Consider the following 19,544-nt stretch of genomic DNA (forward strand, 5'->3'; position numbering starts at 1 on the left):
AGGTCTATTTCTGGACTCTGTTTTGTTCCATTGGACAATTTGTCTGTCTCTCCCTTGGTACCATACTCTTATAATTACTCTAGCTTTATAATACATTTTAATATCTCCTAAAGCAAGTCCCTTCTCTTTTTCCTTCTTTAGAAGGATCTTGGCTATTCTTCACCCTTTTTATAATCAACTTTTTAAGTTCCACAACTGAGTCATCAGAACATGAGTATAGTTGTAATAAACATATAAATAAATTTGGAGGAGGATTGATTATCCTTACAATATTGTTATCTCTACATTTATTTAGGTCTTTTTAAAATTTCTTTCAGTAACATTTCATAATTTTCTACAAACAGGTTTTGCACATCTTTCTTTAACTTATTTATAGACACCTTCATTTTTGTTCTGTTGTAAATGCATTCCTTTTAAATTTTATATATCTTAATTGTTTGTTGCTGGTATTTAGAAATGCAGTTGACTTGTACATTGATCTTATATCCACCTAAATGTTCTTCCATTATTTCTATTAATTGGCATGTAAATTCCTTTGAGTTTTTTATGTAGACAGTCATGTCATTACAAATAGGAGTTTTCTTTCTTCCTTTCCATTCTCATTGTTTTCTTATTGTAGTAGTTAGTAATAATAGTAGGAATCACATCTTGCTCCTGTTTGGAAAAGAATGCCTCCGTTGGTTGATAGTCTTGCCCCGCATAATGCCGTTTGGGTCAGTGATGGGCCACATTTATGACAGTGGTCCCATAAGATTAGTACTATATAGCGTAGGTGTATAGGCTATACCATCTAGGTTTGTGTAAGTACAGTGTATGATGTTCGCGTGACAGAATCGTCTGATTTCTAAGAACGTTCCCCGTCATTAAGTGATGCGTCATTCTAGTTACTCCTGCTTTCCTTTGATCAGTGTTAGCATGGTATATTTTCCTCCATCCATTTACTTTTAATCTATATGTGTCTTTATATTTAAAGTGGGTTTCTTGTAGACGTGGTCATATTTTTTGATCCATTCTGACAATCTCTCTTTTAATTGGTGTGTTTAGACTATTGATATTGAAAGTGATTATTGATATAGTTGGATTAATGTCTACCATATTTGTTGCTGTTTTCTATTTGTTGCTCTTGTTCTTTGTTCCTTGTTTTGTCTTTCACTCATTTTCTGCCTTTTGTGCTTTTAATTCAGCATTTTATGATTCCATTTTCTCTTTGTTAGCATATGTTATACTTCTTTTTTTATTTTTTTAGTGTTTGCCCAAGAGTTTGCTATATACTCTTACAGCTAATCAAGGTCCACTCTTCCAATAAGGCTATACCACTTCACAGGCAGTGTGAGTACCTTTAATAACAAAATCCTAATTCCTTCTTTCCATCCCTTGTAGCATTGCTGTCATTCATTTCACTGTAATATATAAGCATACATAAGCATATATATATATAAGATATATGTATAAGCCTGTATAATGGAGTACATTGTTGCTATTATTATTTTGAACAAACTTATCTGCTAGATCAGTTAAGATAAATACGAAAAATAAAAGTTATTGTATGTTCACTTATTCCTTCTTTGATACTTTTCCTTCTTTGATACATGTTTCTGACCTATATTATTTTCCTTCTTTCTAAAAAACTTCTTTTAACATTTCTTACAAGGCAGGTCTACTTGCAACAAATTCCCTCAATTTTTGTTTGTCTGAGAAAGCCTTTATTTCTCATTCACTTTAGAAGGATAATTTCATAGGGTACAGAATTCTAGGTTGGTGATTTTTTTCTTCCAACACTTAAAATATTTCACTCCATTCTCTTCTCGTTTTACGGTTTCTGAGAAGTTGGATTTGATTCTTATATTTGTTTATGTAGAGGTAAGATATTTTTCCCCCCTTGGGCTTCTTTCAGGATTTTTTCTTTATCTTTGATTTTCTGTGTTTTGAAAATGATATGCCAAGGTGTAGTTTTTTTCTGGCATTTATCCTACTTGATGTTCTCTGAGCTTCCTGTATGTGTGGTTTGGCGTCTGATATCAATTTGGAGAAATTCTCAGTCGTTATTGTTTCAACTATTTCTTCTAGTCTTCTCTCTCTCTCTTCTGGTATTCCTAGGTTATATCTTTTGTAGCTAACCCACAGTCCTTGCATATTCTGTTCCTGTGGTGTGTGTATGTGTCTTTGTTTTCTTTGCTCTTTGGTTTTCAAGGACTCTCTTGATATATTGATACATTCTCCAGTTCAAAGATTCTTTTCTCAGCCAAGTCCAGTCTACCAATGAACCCATCAAAGGCTTTGTTCATTTTTGTTAACAGTGGTTTTTTTATATCTAGTATAACTTTTTGGTTCTTTCTTAGGACTTCCATCTCTGTGCTTACATTCCCCATCTATTCTTGCATGCTGTTACTTTACCATTATAGCCCTTAGCATATTAATCATAATTGTTTTAAGTTCCTGGTCTGATAATTCCAATATCCCTGCCATATCTGGTTCTGAGGCTTGCTCCGTCTCCTCAGATTGTGGTTTTTGCCTTTTGGTATGCCTTGTAATTGTTTCTTCATAGCCGTGTATCCAGGTAAAAGGAACTGCTGTAAATAGGCCTTTAGTGATGTGGTGGTGAGGTGTGGGGGGAGGGCTGGGGGGAGGGGAAGTGCTCTACAGTCCTGGGATTAGTCCTAGCCTTTTAGTGAGCCTGTGCTGCTGGACTGTGAACTTCACAAGTGCTTCTCAGTTTTGCCTTTTCTCCCCACTTAGGTGGGACAGGATGGCCAGAGTAGCTGTGCTGGAGTTGGATATTTCCCTTTTGCAGGTCAGTCAGGCTCTGACAACACCCCAGCAGGTTAGGCTCTGGTTAACTGGTTTCCCCTGAGGGCAGGCCTTGTTAAGAACAGAGGGCTCTGACATATTTCAAAATAGTTCCTCTTCCTTTCTCCCTGCCAAAGCCCAAGGGGCTTTTTTTCTCTGATATTTACTGTGGCAGTCTGGTCTGGCTCCTGGAGGTGAATCTCAGAATATTGTGGCGCCCCTTATGACTGGCTCCCCCTAGAGGGTTATAACTCTCAGGGTCGTCGGCACTGAGCCTGCAGCAGTTTGTCACCCAGTTCAGGTTTCCTGTCCCCAATCTCTGCTGTGATCAGCAGTGCTTCCCTGTGTGCCCATCTGTCTGTCCAGTTCTGAGGACAGTGGTTTGCCCTCTGTCCTCCTCTCTCTTGTGGATCCAAGAAGAGTTACTGGTTTTTCAGTCTGTTCAGCTTTTTACTTGTTAGTTCAGAGTGGCGACTTCCAAGCTCCTTACATGTGGAACCGGATTAAACATTCTTTCTCTTCCTGCGATCAACCTAACTTGATCCTGATGTATTACTATCTTTTTGATACATTGTTGGATTTGGTTTGCTTGTGCCGACTGAAATAAAGAGGCTAGGTGATCTTAGGGAAGGAGTTGATTTAACAGTCAGCGTGAGGAGTTTGAACCCCGGGCAGACAGTTCCACAGCGTGCTCTGCTGGAGCTGCTCGGAGCACGGGGAGGCTACGTGCAGTTCGTCTCCCGTTCACAAGCAGTGCACGTGTGGGGCAGAGCAAAAGAAGAAAGCTTACAGCTAGATTTTCTATATGTCAAAAAAAGGGATAGAGTACATCTTGGCATTTCTCTAGATGATAAATTGAAGGTAACATAAACGAGAATTTCTTGGTTATACATCAAACAAGTTCAGAGATGCTAATGTTATCTATGTGTGGAGCGAGGCAAGGACCAGGGTTGTTAATTATTCCCTCAGTCCCTAAGAAGTGCAGCTGGGAAATGCGAGAGCGGGTACCCTTTATCTTTTTCTGTTGTGGATCTGTCCAGCTGGCATTTGCAGTCATGAAAGGAGGGGTTGCAAGGTCATTTTGACACAGCTGAAGATGGCCTGCACAGCTGCTCCATAGCACAGCATGGATCTTATTGTACTGACTTAGAGCCCATGCAGCTCGCTGCCAGATGCGCCTGTTAGACCGGGGTGGGTCCCCAAAATCTGTCCACACTTACATTTTGTGAAGGATTTTTGCATCTATATTCTGAACAAATTTCTTTTCTTATGTTCTCATGATCCTGTTTTTGGTAAAAAATTAAAGTAGCCTCAGAGAATGAGTAGAAAAATATTTCCTCTTTTTCTTGTCTCTGGCAGAGTTTGTATAAGATTGAGATGATCTTTTCTTTGAAGGTTTGGTAGAGCCCACCTATAAAACCATCTGGACCTGGCGTTTTCTTTTGGGGATGGTTTTGAAGTATTATTTCAATTCTTTAATATAGTCCTATGATGAACTATTAGATCTCTCTCTTTCTTTAGTCAGTTTTAGGAGATTTATTTTAATTTGTCAACTCAACTAAATTTTCAGATTTTATCATATTTTTTGTCTTTTTAATCTCTGCTATGTCTTTAGTTATAGCCACCTTTTTTATTCATAATATTATTTACTTGAATCCCCTTAATTTTTTCTTCATCATCATGGCAAAACCCTATATTGTTACTCTTTTCAAAGAAACAACTTTTGGCTTTGTTGATCCTCTCATATATGTTAACCTTCTTGTTTTCTGTTTCTACTTTTTTCTCCCTTTATTATTTCCTTTCTTCTGTTTTCTTTGAGATTATTTTGTGGTTCTGTTTTTAACTTCTTAAATTGTACTCATTCAGCCTTTTTTCATTAACGCCTCACTTGTGGTCAGAGAACATGGTTGGTCTTAGACACGTTCTTTGAAAAAGATTTTGTACAGATTGGCTTTGTGGCCTTCATAAATTTGTAACTGTTTCATGTATGCTTCAAAAGAACATGACTGTAATTTTTAATGTAGAATTTTCTATGTGACCATTAGATCAAAACTGTTAATTATGTTCAAATCATCTATATTTTTTATTTTTTTGCCAGCTTGACTTATGTAATAGAGAGGTGTATTGAAATCTCCACTATAATGTTGGATTTATCTAATGCTCCTTGTAGTTCTATCAATTTCTTTTTTAATGCATTTTGAAGCCACTTTTATTGGGTGCATATATGTTAAATTGTTTCTTCCTCATGAATTGAACTTATGTAGAAATGCTCTCTATCCTTAATGTGGCTTTTTATCTAAGTCTGTTTTGTCTGATATTAATGTAGCTGTGCCACCTTTCATCTGATTAGCATTTGCACAGTATCCTTTTGCTTGAAACCTTTCCTTGTCCTCAATGCTTTAGATATGTCTTGGACAATCTCTGTTTTTCTCCATTGGAGAATTTAATCTACTTAAATTTATAATCATTATGGCTGTATTTGGACTTGTTTCCAACTTTTTATTCAAATTATCCTGTTTTACCTAGATTTTGTTTTTTACTTTCTTGTCTTTTAGGATTAATTTTTTTGTCCTTTTTCTTTTTTTTTGGTTTTGTTTTTTCCTTTATATTATTTTTTTTCCTCCATTGAGTTGGAATTTATTCTCTTTATTACTGTTATTTTATTGTTTACTTCTGAAATTTTCCATGCTTTTTTAACTTTATAATGCCTTCTGTGAATTTTAAATTGTCTGCCAAATTAGCATGATCTGTCTTAAAAGAATTAATAACATTCTCGGAAAAAAACTTTGCAAATAGACTTTTAATAAATTTTTATATGTATGTATCATTTTAATTTTCTTTTGATTTGCAAAGTAATAAAGTACAAATTTATCATTTTCAGTGACCTGTATTCTTCCAGTGTTTCTAATAAGATATCATCTAGGAACGTTGTTTCAATGTATTCATTCTAAATTTCTTCATTTCTTTAGAACTGTTAGCTGAGTTGGACGTTACCTAATTGTATATATAGGTGTAGCATCTGCTGTCACTTTTTATCTTCTAGTTTTTTTGTGTATGTGTGAGGAAGATTGGCCCTGAGCTCACATCTGTAGCAGTCTTCCTCTGTTGTCTGTGGGACATCAACACAGCATGGCTTGACGAGCAGTGCTAGGTCTGCACGTGGGATCGGAACCTGCAAACCCCCAGCCGCCGAAGCAGAGCACACGAACTTAAGCACTATGCCACACGGCTGGCCTCTTCATCTTCTATTTTGAAATTTGTGCACTTGAAGCTTTTTCTCTTTATGAGATAATTTTCCTACAGTGGGATAGTGGTAGGTGCCCCAATCTTTGATCTAAACTGTTCAATACAAACTGCATAACTTGAGATCTAAGAGTTTAAAATTATTCTTTATTAGGATGATTAAGCCAAATAAACATTAAGCAGTAAATTAGACCATATTCTAGAGCACATTTTAAATGAAATGAACATTTATGATTTATTACCATCCTAATTCTTAATTACTGTCACCTCATTACTTATTCAGCTTTAATTTGCCCACACATCATGTTTTGAATGATTGGAGCTTCCATCTAAATTTTTAATTTGTCATTTAAGTTCTTTTTCCATTTATAGTTCCTAAGGCCTTTGGCTTATCAACAAGGTTATTTCTATTTCCTCTTCTACTTGATACTCTACTTTCTTAGCAAAAGAGTTTTTTCTTTATTGGTTTCTTTTAATCACATATTTTAAAAATTATTTTATTAAAGTCATATGGGCTTATAAAATTGTATAAATTTCGGGTGTACATTATGTATTTCAGTTTCTGTGTAGACTGCATTGTGTTCACCACCGGTAGTCTAGTTTTTATCTGTCGCCACACATATGCTCCTTTACCCCTTTGACCCTCTCCCACCCACTTCCCCTCTGGTAACTGCCATTCTGTCTGTTTTCCTTATCTATGTGTTTTTTGTTTGTTTATCTTCCACATATGAATGAAATCATGTGGTATTTGTCTTTCTCTATCTGTCTGATTTATTTCACTTAGCATAATACCTTCAAGATCCATCCATGTTGTTGCAAATGACCGGATTTTGTCTTTTTTTTTTATGGCTGAGTAGTATTCCTTTGTGTGTGTGTACCACATCCTCTTTATCTGTTTGTCTGTTGATGGACACTAGGGTTGCTTGGGTATTGTGAATAATGCTGTGATGAACATAGAGGTTGCACATGTTTTTGAAATATTGATTTCATGTTCTTGTGTGTGTGTGTGTATGTGTGTGTAGTGAAGAAGATTGGCCCTAAGCTTGCCAGTCTTCCTCTTTTTGCTTGAGGAAGATTGGCCCTGAGCTAACATCCATGCCAATCTTCCTCTATTTTGTATGTGGGACACTGCCACAGCACAGCTTGATGAGCAGTGTGTAGGTCCACACACAGGATCTGAACCCACGAACCTCGGGCCACTGAAGTGGAGTGCACGAACTTAACCACTTCACCACCAGGCTAGTCCCAGTTTCATGTTCGTTGGAAAAATACCCAGTAGCGAAATAGCTGGATCATATGCTATTTTTATTTTTAATTTTTTTAGTTAAATCACATATTTTTAATGATTCAATGTGTTCTTTTCTCTTTTCTTCCACTTTAAAAAAAATAAAGGTCCAACTATATTAATTATGTTTCTTTTGAGAGCATTTGAACTCTCAGCTCTTCCCATTCTCATCTCCCAACCAGAAAGAGACTGTTCAGAGTAAACTTAACATGTCAGCTTTCTGTCTGGAAGTTTCTAACTATATGAGACTTAAAAATTTATGTGTAGACTCTTTTTTTTAGCTATACATAGCATAGAATAAAGTTTTTAAAACACTTTTTAAATAAGCCTACATATTTTATAGTATACCATTTTATTTTATGAAAAATAAAATACCTTTTTATTATAAAAGTGGAAGTACATAATTGTTATATAGGTTTTGTTAAGTGTTATGATTAACAATTTGAGGGGAAAAAACAATTTGGTGTCTGGTTTTCTAGACTCTTTCTATACATATATACAATTTTCCACCTATCAATTATTCTGTAACCTTTGTTTTTTATTCAGCAGTATAATGCTGACATTTTTTCATGTAGTTGCTTATGGATCTTCTTTATCCTTTTTAATGCTGGCATAAGTATTCCAATGTATGGATAGACCATAACTTATTTAACCTATCCTTTCTATGTGAACATTTAGATTATTTCCAGTTTTTCTCAATTATACTACTGCAGTGAATATATACACACACACACACGTATATGTATATTTGCATATTTGGTTTTCTACAGTATACGTTTTTTAAAAGTAAAATTGCTGGGTCAAAGTTAAAATGTTTTAAATTTTAATAGGTATTATTTAATTTCTCCTTAAGAATGTGTTGTACTTGAACTCTAATATATTGATATCAGGAGTGTAAATTAGTGCAACCACTTTGGAAATTGTTTGGGCGTATCTACCAAAGCTGAACATATGCACATACTGTGGTCCAGCAACTCCACTTCTAGGGTTATACCTCACAGAAATATGTGCATATGTTTGTCAGAGACATGAATGGATGTTGATAGCAGCACTATTTCAGTAATGAAAAACTGTAAACAAGCCACTATCTGCCAACAGTTGAATGGCTCTTCTATAAATACTAGATTATATTTATACAAAGTAGTACTCTAAAGAGGATGGACTACAGCTAAATAAAACAACATGGATGAATCTTAAAAACATAATGTTGAGCTGAAGAAGCTAGACACAAAAAATATATATCATATTATTCCATTTAGTTAATGTTCACAAACAGGCAAAATTAATCCATGATGTTAGAAGTCAGTGGTTTCCTCTAAGGGGAGAGTAATGACAGGAATGGAATCCTAGGAGACTTCTGGAATTCTGGTTAATGCTGTTTCACAATACTGATGCTCATTACATGGGTGTGTTTCATTTGTGAAAATTCATTGAGTTACACACTTAGGATCTCATACCTTCCTATACCCGTGTTCTACTTCAATGAAAAGTTCACAGTGAAAGAGTATGCTTTTTATCTGTAAAACCGCTTTCAGGCTCCTACCAGTCATGCCTCTTCGCCCTGAGCTAACATCTGTTGCCAGTCTTCTTTTTGCTTGAGGAAGATTCTGCCTGAGCTAACGTCTGTGCCAGTCTTCCTCTATTTTGTATGTGGCCCGCTGCCACAGCATGGCTGCCAGTGAGTGGTGCAGGTCTGCACCTAGGAACTGAAGCCAGGCCACCAAAGCCTAGCATGCCAAACTTAACCACCAGGCCATGGGACCAGCTCCCAACATAAAAATCTTTTTCATCTGATAGACATATAAAGAGATCAGTTTGTTGCTTTATCTTTCTTATTAGTGAAATTGAGCATCTTTTCTGTATATTTATTAACGTTCATTTCTTCTGTGATTTCCCTAGTCATGTCCTTTGCCTATTTTTCTGTTATAATGTTCATTTTTCTTTCAATTTGTAGACTTTTTATATGTTTTGGATTTTTTCGTCTATTTTTCTTTTTTTTTTTTTCACTTTTCCTTTTTCTCTCCAAAGCCCTCCAGTACATAGTTGTATATTCTTCGTTGTGGGTCCCTCTAGTTGTGGCATGTGGGACGCTGCCTCAGCGTGGTTTGATGAGCAGTGCTATGTCCGCACCCAGGATTCAAACCAACGAAACACTGGGCCGCCTGCAGCGGAGCGCGTGAACTTAACCACTCGGCCACGGGGCCAGCCCCTCTTTCGTCTATTATATGTCAAAATATAATGTTTTAAATAACAAATGCAAACTAACAAACTTAAGTAATATCATGTGTTAGTAGGAGTTTCTTCTAATAATTAAATCAGTCTTAAAAAGAACCTGTTCTTGAGTCTCCAGCTCTGTTACCGACTCAGTTCTTAGAAAAGTAAAATCTGCCTCATTAGTTGCAAGTCTCTGCTCCACTGTGGAGCCCATGTAGACAAGATTCTATTTGAAGACCTTGTTGTACTGCATGTATGTTAATATTTATTCTCTTTTTCTTGACTATCTGTACTCCACTGTGGAGCCCATATAGAATAGATTCTATTTGAAGACCTTATTTATTGCATGTATGTTAATATTTATTCTCTTTTTCTTGACTAGTCTGTTCTTTGCTGGGAAGATCTTTAAACAAAATCTCAAAACATAAGTTTATCCACTGCTGTCATTTGTTACCCTTAGTTTCTTTTGGGTTCTCTTTATGCCTTTACATTTCCTAATATAGAGAGAAGGAGAAATAACATTGACTAGGATTTGTTTTATTCGTAGTAAATTGCACATGAATTTTGTCTGTATTATGTTTTTATAAGATAGCCCTTTAAAAACCAGTGTGCCGCATGCTATTTCCTTTACTCTCTCAACGAGTTCCAAATTTCTAAGTGATCTCTTAACTAAAACATTTTGTTTTAGTAACTCAACTAGTCTGATGTAGTCTCACTGTTGTGTCTGCCTTTTTATGCTTTTGGTTGGGGATGCCTTATTGAGATAATGATTCGTTTAAATATTTTCTAGACTTACTGTATTTTAATGTTACTTATTCTCATTCTGTAGTGGCCTGTGAATGTTCTTTATTTATTTTTGTTTTCTCTTTTAATACGTAATTCATAGACGCTCTGCTGTTGCCCGCATTCAGGAGTTCTTCAGGCGGAGAAAGGAAAGGAAAGAAATGGAAGAATTGGATACTTTGAATATTAGAAGGCCACTAGTAAAGATGGTTTATAAGGGCCATCGCAACTCCAGGACAATGGTACCAAATGCTCATGGCATTCTTTGGAGAACTTGTAGTCTCAGAAAATGAATGTTTTTTCTGTAATAATTATCTTCATATAGTGTCAGTGTGATTCCAAAATAACATTATGTACCTTCACAGTATGTCTCTATCTTCATTTTAGTCCTGTAATATGTTGTGAAAGACCATTACTTTGTACAAGAAAACTCTACCCTACTGAGGAAATATTGTAGAATTTAAAAAATTTCTGCTTGTACAAGTAACCATTGCTTCTTTTTTGCTGTCTCACACTGGCTGTCTACCTTCCTAGTTTTTTTAGCTCATATCAGCACCCTTTGTGGGTTTTGGAGAGCAGGATTTAGATATATGAAATCCAGGTTCATTGCGAAACGGGTTAATTATAACCCTTTTAAGATTGACAGGTGGTTTGTTTTAGTCCACTTTGTCTCTCTAGACCTTAATTTCCTCATCTATGAAATAAGAACAGAGGAGATGATCTCTAAGATCTTTTCAGGTCTTTACAATCCACAAGTCTGTACACCCAATGCAGTATTAATTATTTACTGAGAGTCTTGCAAGATGATTAGTATAACTGTTACTCTGAACCATTCACATCTAGAAAGTGTTGTTCTCATATATTCATTGAGTTATCAAAAAAGTATCTACAGAATCAGTTTTCGTCTGCTTTCTTCAGGGTCTAGGCCACAAGTTACTTTGGGGGTGGGGAGATAATTAGCTCTCTGTGTAGAAATCGTTGGTAGTAACAGTTTAATCATTCTGAAAAGAATACTTAGTATTAATAGAAGTAACCAATTTACATTTCTTCATTTTGCTGATTCAACTTTTGGATGAAAATAGGGGTAGGAATGAAAATGAAAGAGAAGCGAAGTAAATGTAACAGTAGCTCCAGGGAGCAACAAAACTGGCTCCACTCTTTTGCTTTGCCAAAAACAGCAAAGTGGAAGCTGCAGATAAAATGATTGAAAAAATCCTGATCTGAGGCACAGAGATTTTTGATGTTCATTCATATGCATCCGTTGAAAAATGTCATCATAACCATTCCAGTAGATCATATTCTTTTGTCTCATTGCGTCATAAAAGTAAATAGGTTTATATCTTTCCTTCTCAATTGTGAGAGCTTCAGATAGCTAATGAAAAGATTGGTACTTTTTGTCTTTTGTCATAAAGCAAAATACAAAAGGGAAACATTCATTTTTTCTGTGACTTGTCTTTATTATCTTGTAAAGCTAAAATGGAACCGTTTTTGGAAAGTTCAACAACATATATATATATAATTTTCATTATACTGTCCAAAACCCAGCAACCTCATTCATTCATTTGGCAGTTACTAATTCAGCACCTGTGTGTGCCAGGTGCCATCTCAAGCACTATACTGAACAAAGTAAATCCCTGTCCTCGGGGGGCTTTTCATTACTTACTGCCATGTCACCCCTGCGAATAAATCTCTACAGGGCTTTTAAGATACAAAGATTTTAAGACAAAGATTCTCTTCAATTTTTTATTTTATTATTTTCTAAAGCAATTAACTTTTTAACTTGAGAATAGAATAAATCTTTGTTTTGATACCTTTGATTTCAATTTTCTTATAATTTCCTCTTTTAAAATCCGTAGATCAAAGAAGCCAATTTCTGGGGTGCTAACTTTGTAATGAGTGGCTCTGACTGTGGCCACATCTTCATCTGGGATCGCCACACTGCTGAGCATTTAATGCTCCTGGAAGCTGATAATCACGTGGTAAACTGCCTGCAGCCACATCCGTTTGACCCAAGTAAGATGACCTTTATAAGACAAGGGCTAGCAATCAGGAGTGTGATTCCTCAGCTCCAAGTTTTTTCTAGTTGTTACTCTAACAGTAATCCAGATTATCCTAGTAGGTAGCCACTAGAGCCAATTATAGCTCTACTTCGGTTTAAAACAAAAACCCCCTATAACCTGCTTTTGGCAGAAAGTATGGGGAAATGGGTTAAAGAGTTTACTCCTAATATTTCTTCTAAGTTTTATTAACTGTAAGAGTTTCAGCCAGCTGAACCTTTCACTACTTAGCTAAATTGCACCTCCAAACCTTTTTTAGTCTTCACATGTCTGAATTTACTTACCAGAACAAAGGCTTGCTCTTGCCTTCAGTTTGAAATTGCCCATGTTTCTCATAAAAGAGCAATGACTAAAAGAAATTTGAGTGATTTCAAGATGATCTTAAAATTATGTTCAAGGGTAACTTTTAGGACATCTTCAAAATAATATTCTCAGTTAACAATTAAATGTATCAGTACAATTTCCTTTCCAGCTCAATTTTTCGGTACATGTGCATATATACAGACGTGTGTGCATATATACACACACACATATATTTGTGTGTGTATATATGCATGTCTTCAATAAGTGGCATGTTTCTAAGCTTTATATTAATATCTGCATTTTATTTCTAGTTCTAGCCTCATCTGGCATAGATTATGACATAAAGATCTGGTCGCCACTAGAAGAATCAAGGATTTTTAACCGAAAACTTGCTGATGAAGTAAGATTTTTATTATACTTATTATGGACCATATTTCACTGTGTTCCTGAAATGCTTTCTTAAGAAGAATCGAGGCAGCTCGTTATTAGTTGGTAACATAAAACAAGTTAATACAGTTAAGGAGGTCAAATTTTAAGAGAAAGGAAAATCAAGATAAACATGCCTATAATGCTAGGGAGGTAAAAATTGAAATAGTATTTTGCTAATTAGAATATTGATTATTTGTAATACCAGATGAAGTGTTTTGTAGTTTAAAAAAAATAGGTGGACTGTGCTTATTGCAATGAAGAATCATTAAAAAAACCTTTGTCCTTTTAAGAAAATAGTTTTACTGTAGCTGTCTTCCAGAATAATAGCCAAATAGGTAGCAGAACAAATGACTGGAGAATCTTCTCCTTTATTATTATATTTTAAGATTTCCTCAGTTTCTTTTTAGATCAATAGTTTTCAAACTGAGTTCTGTGAAGTTCTAGGTTTTCTGTGGAATTGGGAGAGGGAAGGTGGATGATAGGAAAGCTTAACTCTGGGCCTTTCCTCCCCAACTTCAAACAGCGTTCTTACTTGAGGGTTTCCATAGAAGATTTCTTATGAACATAAGGGTCCATTGCATTAATCAGCTACTAACTAATCACTGAGCTTCTGTGGGTAGGTGAGTACAGCTCAAACTGATGCTCTGGCCTCTTAAATAAGAGCCCATTGCTAAAAATATTAGTAAGTTGGAAAACCAGTACTCTAGACCAAGGTTGTGTGTGTTCACAGCACAATTGCCACATGTACTTTCACTCATTTAATACACATTTATAAAACACTTGGTGTATCTCAGGCACAGTGCTGAGTTCAAAAAGATAAACCCTGCCCTCAGAGCTTATAGACTAGTGGGAAAGACAGGCATAAACAGACAGCTAGAATATATTGTGGTCATTGCCAGAGATGTACACATAGTGTTTTGGAAGCACATAGAAAGGAACAGCTGTGCTTGTAAATGGAGTGGATGGGATGGGGAAGTTTTCACAGAGGAAATAAGAATTGGACTGAGTTCATCAGGGCAGACGAGTAAAGGAGCATTTGAGATAGAAAGATCAGCGTGTTCCAAGTTATTGTAAGGTAAGCGAGCCATCACTGTGCTGAGACCTAGAGTGCATATAAGAAAGTAGCTCCATCGGACTAAAAAGGTAGGTTGGGGCAGGATTGTAAGGGCCCTGTGTGACACCCTAATGAGTTAAAATGTGTTGTGACATTGTTGGGGACCTTTTGATCAGGTTAGCATCTTCTTCTTCCTCTCATGTTTTCCTCTCTTTCTTCCTTTTTTTTCCTTTGCCATGCTCTTTGCTTCTCCTCTTTCTTTTTTCTTTTGCCCATGATTATACATTGGATCCCTGGGTGCTCATGGATATGCATTTAGTCCTGTTCTTGGTACTTAAGATACAATTCATTGTAACTCTTGTCCAAAAGTTTATTTTTCAAGATTACTTTGCCTCAATCAAGGTAACATTTTCTCAAAGGAACCAAGTGACCAAGGGATGAGACTTTAACACCTCTGTCATTGAAAGTATCACTTCTGCTGTAGGGGAAAATGATGAGTGGACACAGAGTAGACTGCTCTGGGAAACAAAGTCCAAGTAAAGATAAATTACGTGTTGAATGTTTTAAGTAGCCTCACAATTTGACCTTTGTCTTTCTGCCACTTTAAAGAGTAGTGTTCTCTGACCTTACTCCCACAAATGCAAGTTAAAGTAATTATTTGGCATTGAGTAGCTTTAACGTGGAAATACAGACAGCATACCTGTAAAGAATGATGTAATTCCTCCTAGCACTTGCTAGTTTTTTACCGTTCTCCTAATCTTCAAGGAAGAGGTACGGTTACTATGGCCTTTGACATGGTTGTTTATCTTGCCTCCTAGGTTATAACTCGAAACGAACTTATGCTGGAAGAGACTAGAAACACCATTACAGTTCCAGCCTCTTTCATGTTGAGGATGTTGGCTTCACTGAATCATATCCGAGCTGGTAAGAACTGTCAGGGTACTATTAAGATCAGTTTTATATTAGAAAAACCTATTATTATTTAAGATCTGCTTTAAGGGATTTATATAACTTCCTTAAATCACAAAGTGAAGGCAGCTTAACTTCTGAACTAGGAGTTCTGTGAACTCTTGATTTTAGTGCAGTAACTTATTTCCTCATGGGCCCAATTTATTAAAAAGTGTCAAAATGAAAAGACAGAGACGCTTGAAAACTTTTATCAGCTGCGCTTTTCCTCAGAGTGGAGGATCACACCATAAACCCTAAGATATGGTATAGTAAGTACCTTTAAAGGTAGATTTGGGCAAAATTGGTCATAGCACAGACAAAAATAAATGTACCATGCTAAGAAGGTTGAAACAGATACCTCAGCATGTTTTCTTCACTATTTTTTGTTTTAGATGATAAACTGTGAGGTTCCGTGCCACAGATACACAGAATGCATATATTACAACCCATTCAAGAGGGAATTGAAGAATCTGTGTTCATAACAATTGAAAAGATTCAGTATCCATTATAAACAAAATATGTTTATCAAACAAGGGTGTTTATCACTGTCACTGATTTCATAAATTAAATTGCTTCCTATGTTTGATACTATCTATCAATTAATACGGACCACCGTTTACAGAGTGCCTGTCATGTGTCAGGCATTATACTGGTCACTTCACAGTTTAGCTCCGATCCTTTACAAAGTAGGTTTTTCTGTAATAACTTACCCCAGATCATGCAACTGATAAATGGTAAAGCCTGAATTTGAAACTAGCTTCTAGCCCTTACTCTGCTTTGACCTAGAAATTTCACTTGCAGGAATACATTCAAGTTATGAATATAATGTGCAGTTTTCTGGGTGAGCTGATCTCAGACTGCTTTTCTAGCTCGTTTACAGCATTCCCTTCTCTATCTACTCCATCCACTTTGGCCGCCTTTGAATTTTCGTGTACATCCAGCTCTCCCACCTCAGGATCTTTATGATCATGCTGCCCCCTCCCATTCCCACTCTCTGTTAGGATAATTTCCACTTGTCCTTCAGGTCTATGTTAGAGGTGGATTAAATACCACTTTCTCAGAGAGAGTGGGGAATGGAGAGAAGCATTCCAGGCAAAGAAGAGAGCATATAGCATCTTCACAGTCATGGAGGAGAGAGAGTGCAGCACATCTGAAGAGCAGAAAGAAGCCCCACAAGTCTGTAATCAAAGAGCTGAAGAGAAAGTAATCCTCAACTTGTAAATAGTAACTATTATTGGGGAAAGAGTGAAAATTTCAGATGGTCAAAACAAAACAAAACCTGGAATGTAAACAGAAAATGTTAGTAGTCCGACAGAATATTTTTGCAATACTTATTTGGGCTCCCAAGTTATTAAATTAATTACTATTAATATCTTTTGATCCATTTTCTTCAATAACAGTGAGTAACCCTTAAATTCATCCATTTGGATTTCAGATTTGAGGAGGCAGCATGTTATAGAACAAGAAAAACATTTGCCGATTATGATTCCTAAAATTTGCTTGTTTCTTATAGTTTATCTGGTGAATGGCTCTTTGTGAGTTTTCCTATAGAAAACCAATTTTCTTTTCATTTATGCAAGAATCTGTTTTAAGCAGGTGGTAATGTGGCAATGGTTTGTTAGCTAATAGCTATTATCATCCTCCTTTGGTTTTAGGATTAGATAAGATGTTTTATAATAGATTTCCCTTCTTCCATTTCTTTTTGCCAGTAATCAAAAAGAGACAATTTCTAGTTGCTTTAGTCAACTCACCTCTTGCTTCTGTTACATAAAAGGCTAGATAGAAAAGGTGCCCAAGAGTTTACATTGCAGCTGCTTTTATCCTTAGAGTCAGTCCACCACCCCTTTCTTCTCCTTCCCTTCAGTATGATGACGTATGCGCATTCAAGGAGAGTCGGTAATGGACTTCGGCCAGTAAGCACAGGCTGGACCATCCATTTACATCCATTATCCACAAGGCTTCCTGGGAAGTCCAGGGAAGAGATCTGAGACAGCTCCTTCCTTGTAGAGCTGTGACTTTTTACTGAAGGGTGACTTCAAATGCCCTGTAGGGCTTTTTCAAACTACAAATACCTGGGTCCTATGCCCTAAAGATTCTGATTCATTTTATCTGAATAGTGTTTGAGCTTCTCATTTTTAAAAAGCACCCAAAATTATTCCCATGAATAGTGCACTCAAGACTTTTAGTCTAGGCCACTTCTTTTTTTTTTTTTAAGATTTTATTTTTTCCTTTTTCTCCCCAAAGCCCCCCCGGTACATAGTTGTATATTCTTAGTTGTGGGTCCTTCTAGTTGTGGCATGTGGGACGCCGCCTCAGCGTGGTTCGATGAGCAGTTAGGCCACTTCTTGAGATGTAAAGGCAGTTCTGAGATCCCTAGAAGCTTTGATAGGCTTTGGAGAGACAATAATTGTGTATATGGACCATTCTGAACTCTTCTAGAATATTTTAGAATCTGATCAAGTTACTTCCCTGCTTAAAATTCTGCTGTGCCTCCCCATGTTCTTAGGGTCGAGTCCAGAGGTGTTAACATGACTCATAAAACCCCGAAGCATCTCTTGATGTCCTTCCCTTCATAGCTGTGGACCTTCCTTGACACATGGGAATCTGGATAGCCACGGTGTTCTCCAGGACGCTTCTGAGGGGCCTAGCATAGTGAGCTCAAAGTCACTTACCAGTCACGCACAGATTCGCTCCATTAGCAAAGTGTGGCAACTTTACTCCAGAATATAACGAATGTTCACTGACCCTTGGTTTCCCTCTTGCCGCCATTGTCCTCACACAGTCTGATCTCCACACAGCAGCCAGAGGCATCTTTTAAAAACATGGGTCAGTAAACTTTTTCTTTAAATGGCCAGATGGTAAATATTTTAGGCTTTGTGGGCCACATGTTGTTTGTTGCAACTCCTCAGCTCTGACATTGTAGCGCAAAGCAGCCATAGACGGTACGTAGATGAATGGGCACGGCTCTGTTCGCATAAAATTTCATTTACAAAACTAGACTATGAGCTGGATTTGCTCATAGGCCATAGTTTGCTGACTCCTTTTTAAAAAGACAAATTGTCACCCCTGCTTAAAACTCTCAGGGACTCCCCATTGCCCTTAGAGTGAAACCTAGACTTTGCGTCCTGGTCTTTGAGGTCCTGCGTGACCTGAACCTTGCCAGCCTCTGCCTTCGACTCATTCTGGTTTTCCCCTCACTCACCGCATTATAGCCGGACTGGGCTCTTTTCCCTTCTTCAGACACATCAAGCTTGTTAGCACATTGGGAGCTGTCACTTGCTGTTTCCTCTGCCTAAAAGACTTTGTCCCTGAACCTCCCGTATAATTGAACATAGAGTTAGGCCTCAGCTCGAGTGTGACCTCCTTAGAAAAGTCTTCCCTCATCAGCCACCCAGTGTGAAGTTGCTGCATGTGCCTTCTCACACCTTTTTGCTCCCTCAAGTCACTCTCTGTTCATTGCTTTTTTTTTTCCCTCAAGTACTTATCATTCTAACTTTTCATTTCTTATTTCTTGCCTTGTTGCAGATTAAAGGAGAAAAACACATTTGTTGTCTGTTTTCCTCCTCTAGAAGATGAGCTCACTGAGAACAGACCTAGTTTGTCTCATTCACAGCTGGATATGTAGCTCCTAGGACAGTGCCTAGAACATAACAGTTGCTCAATAAATTGTTTGCTGACTGAATGGGTGAATGAGCTAGTATCAAATTCTAGCTACGATGAGTCTTGCACTTACTCTTTTGTGAAGGATAGCCTGGAAAACAGTACTTTTGTGGAACATACATTTCCTTTGGGGGATTTCTTTTCTTATCTGCTTACTGCCCCTCAACCCCCGCAGCAAACTTAATATCTCTTCATGTCCTATTTTCTCCAACCAAAAATAATTTCCTGAAGAAATATTTCTAATAGAGAATAAAAGGAACCTTTCCACAAATGTAAACCTTATTTACAAAAGCAATTTGGCATTGTGTGCTTTTGAAAACAGTGGGTATAGCCTTATTTCCATTTTTCATTTAAAGGAACAGTGTTCCTCCTATCTCCTTGGGCCATAATTGCAACCAGAGATTTGTGAAAGCGTTGAACTGCTTCCCAAGTTTACCACCTCAGCAGCGCTTCATGAACAAAAGATTTCGCTTAATTTGTTCTTGGAAATTGGGTTTACAGTCTGAGAGACATGACTCTGCAGCAGTTGAATGAGTTGGATTTGAGAAAAGAACTATTCTGCCCTCTTCCTCATTCCAGAAGCCACTATCGCCTGTTCTGTGACCTAAATCAGAGACTCTTGGCCCTCACTTGTCCCCTTATGGCTTGCTTTGGACGCAGCAGAATTCTGACATCTACTGTAAACTGATTTAAAGGCTGTGATGTTTCTTCTTAACCCTTATGTCCCCACCTTCATTCGTAATGTGACAACCAAAAAGACTTTGCGTAAGAACCCTACACA

At 36.9% G+C, this 19,544-nt stretch overlaps 1 protein-coding gene across 28 annotated transcripts in view; it reads left to right on the plus strand.

Annotated features, from left to right (window-relative positions):
• DCAF6 (DDB1 and CUL4 associated factor 6) overlaps positions 1-19,544 on the plus strand; it is a 146,842-nt gene that overhangs the window by 125,233 nt on the left and 2,065 nt on the right. For 26 of the 28 annotated variants that reach the window (XM_070267643.1, XM_023640504.2, XM_070267636.1 and 23 more), the window contains 4 exons: positions 10,416-10,554; positions 12,169-12,325; positions 12,984-13,072; positions 14,974-15,079. In XM_070267643.1, coding sequence (XP_070123744.1) covers positions 10,416-10,554; positions 12,169-12,325; positions 12,984-13,072; positions 14,974-15,079 — 491 coding nt within the window. The remainder of the gene's footprint in view (positions 1-10,415; positions 10,555-12,168; positions 12,326-12,983; positions 13,073-14,973; positions 15,080-19,544) is intronic. The other 2 variants (XR_011438959.1, XR_002807822.2) reach the window with 1 other exon arrangement.

Source organism: Equus caballus, chromosome 5, assembly GCF_041296265.1.
Source record: "Equus caballus isolate H_3958 breed thoroughbred chromosome 5, TB-T2T, whole genome shotgun sequence".
NCBI lineage: Eukaryota > Metazoa > Chordata > Mammalia > Perissodactyla > Equidae > Equus > Equus caballus.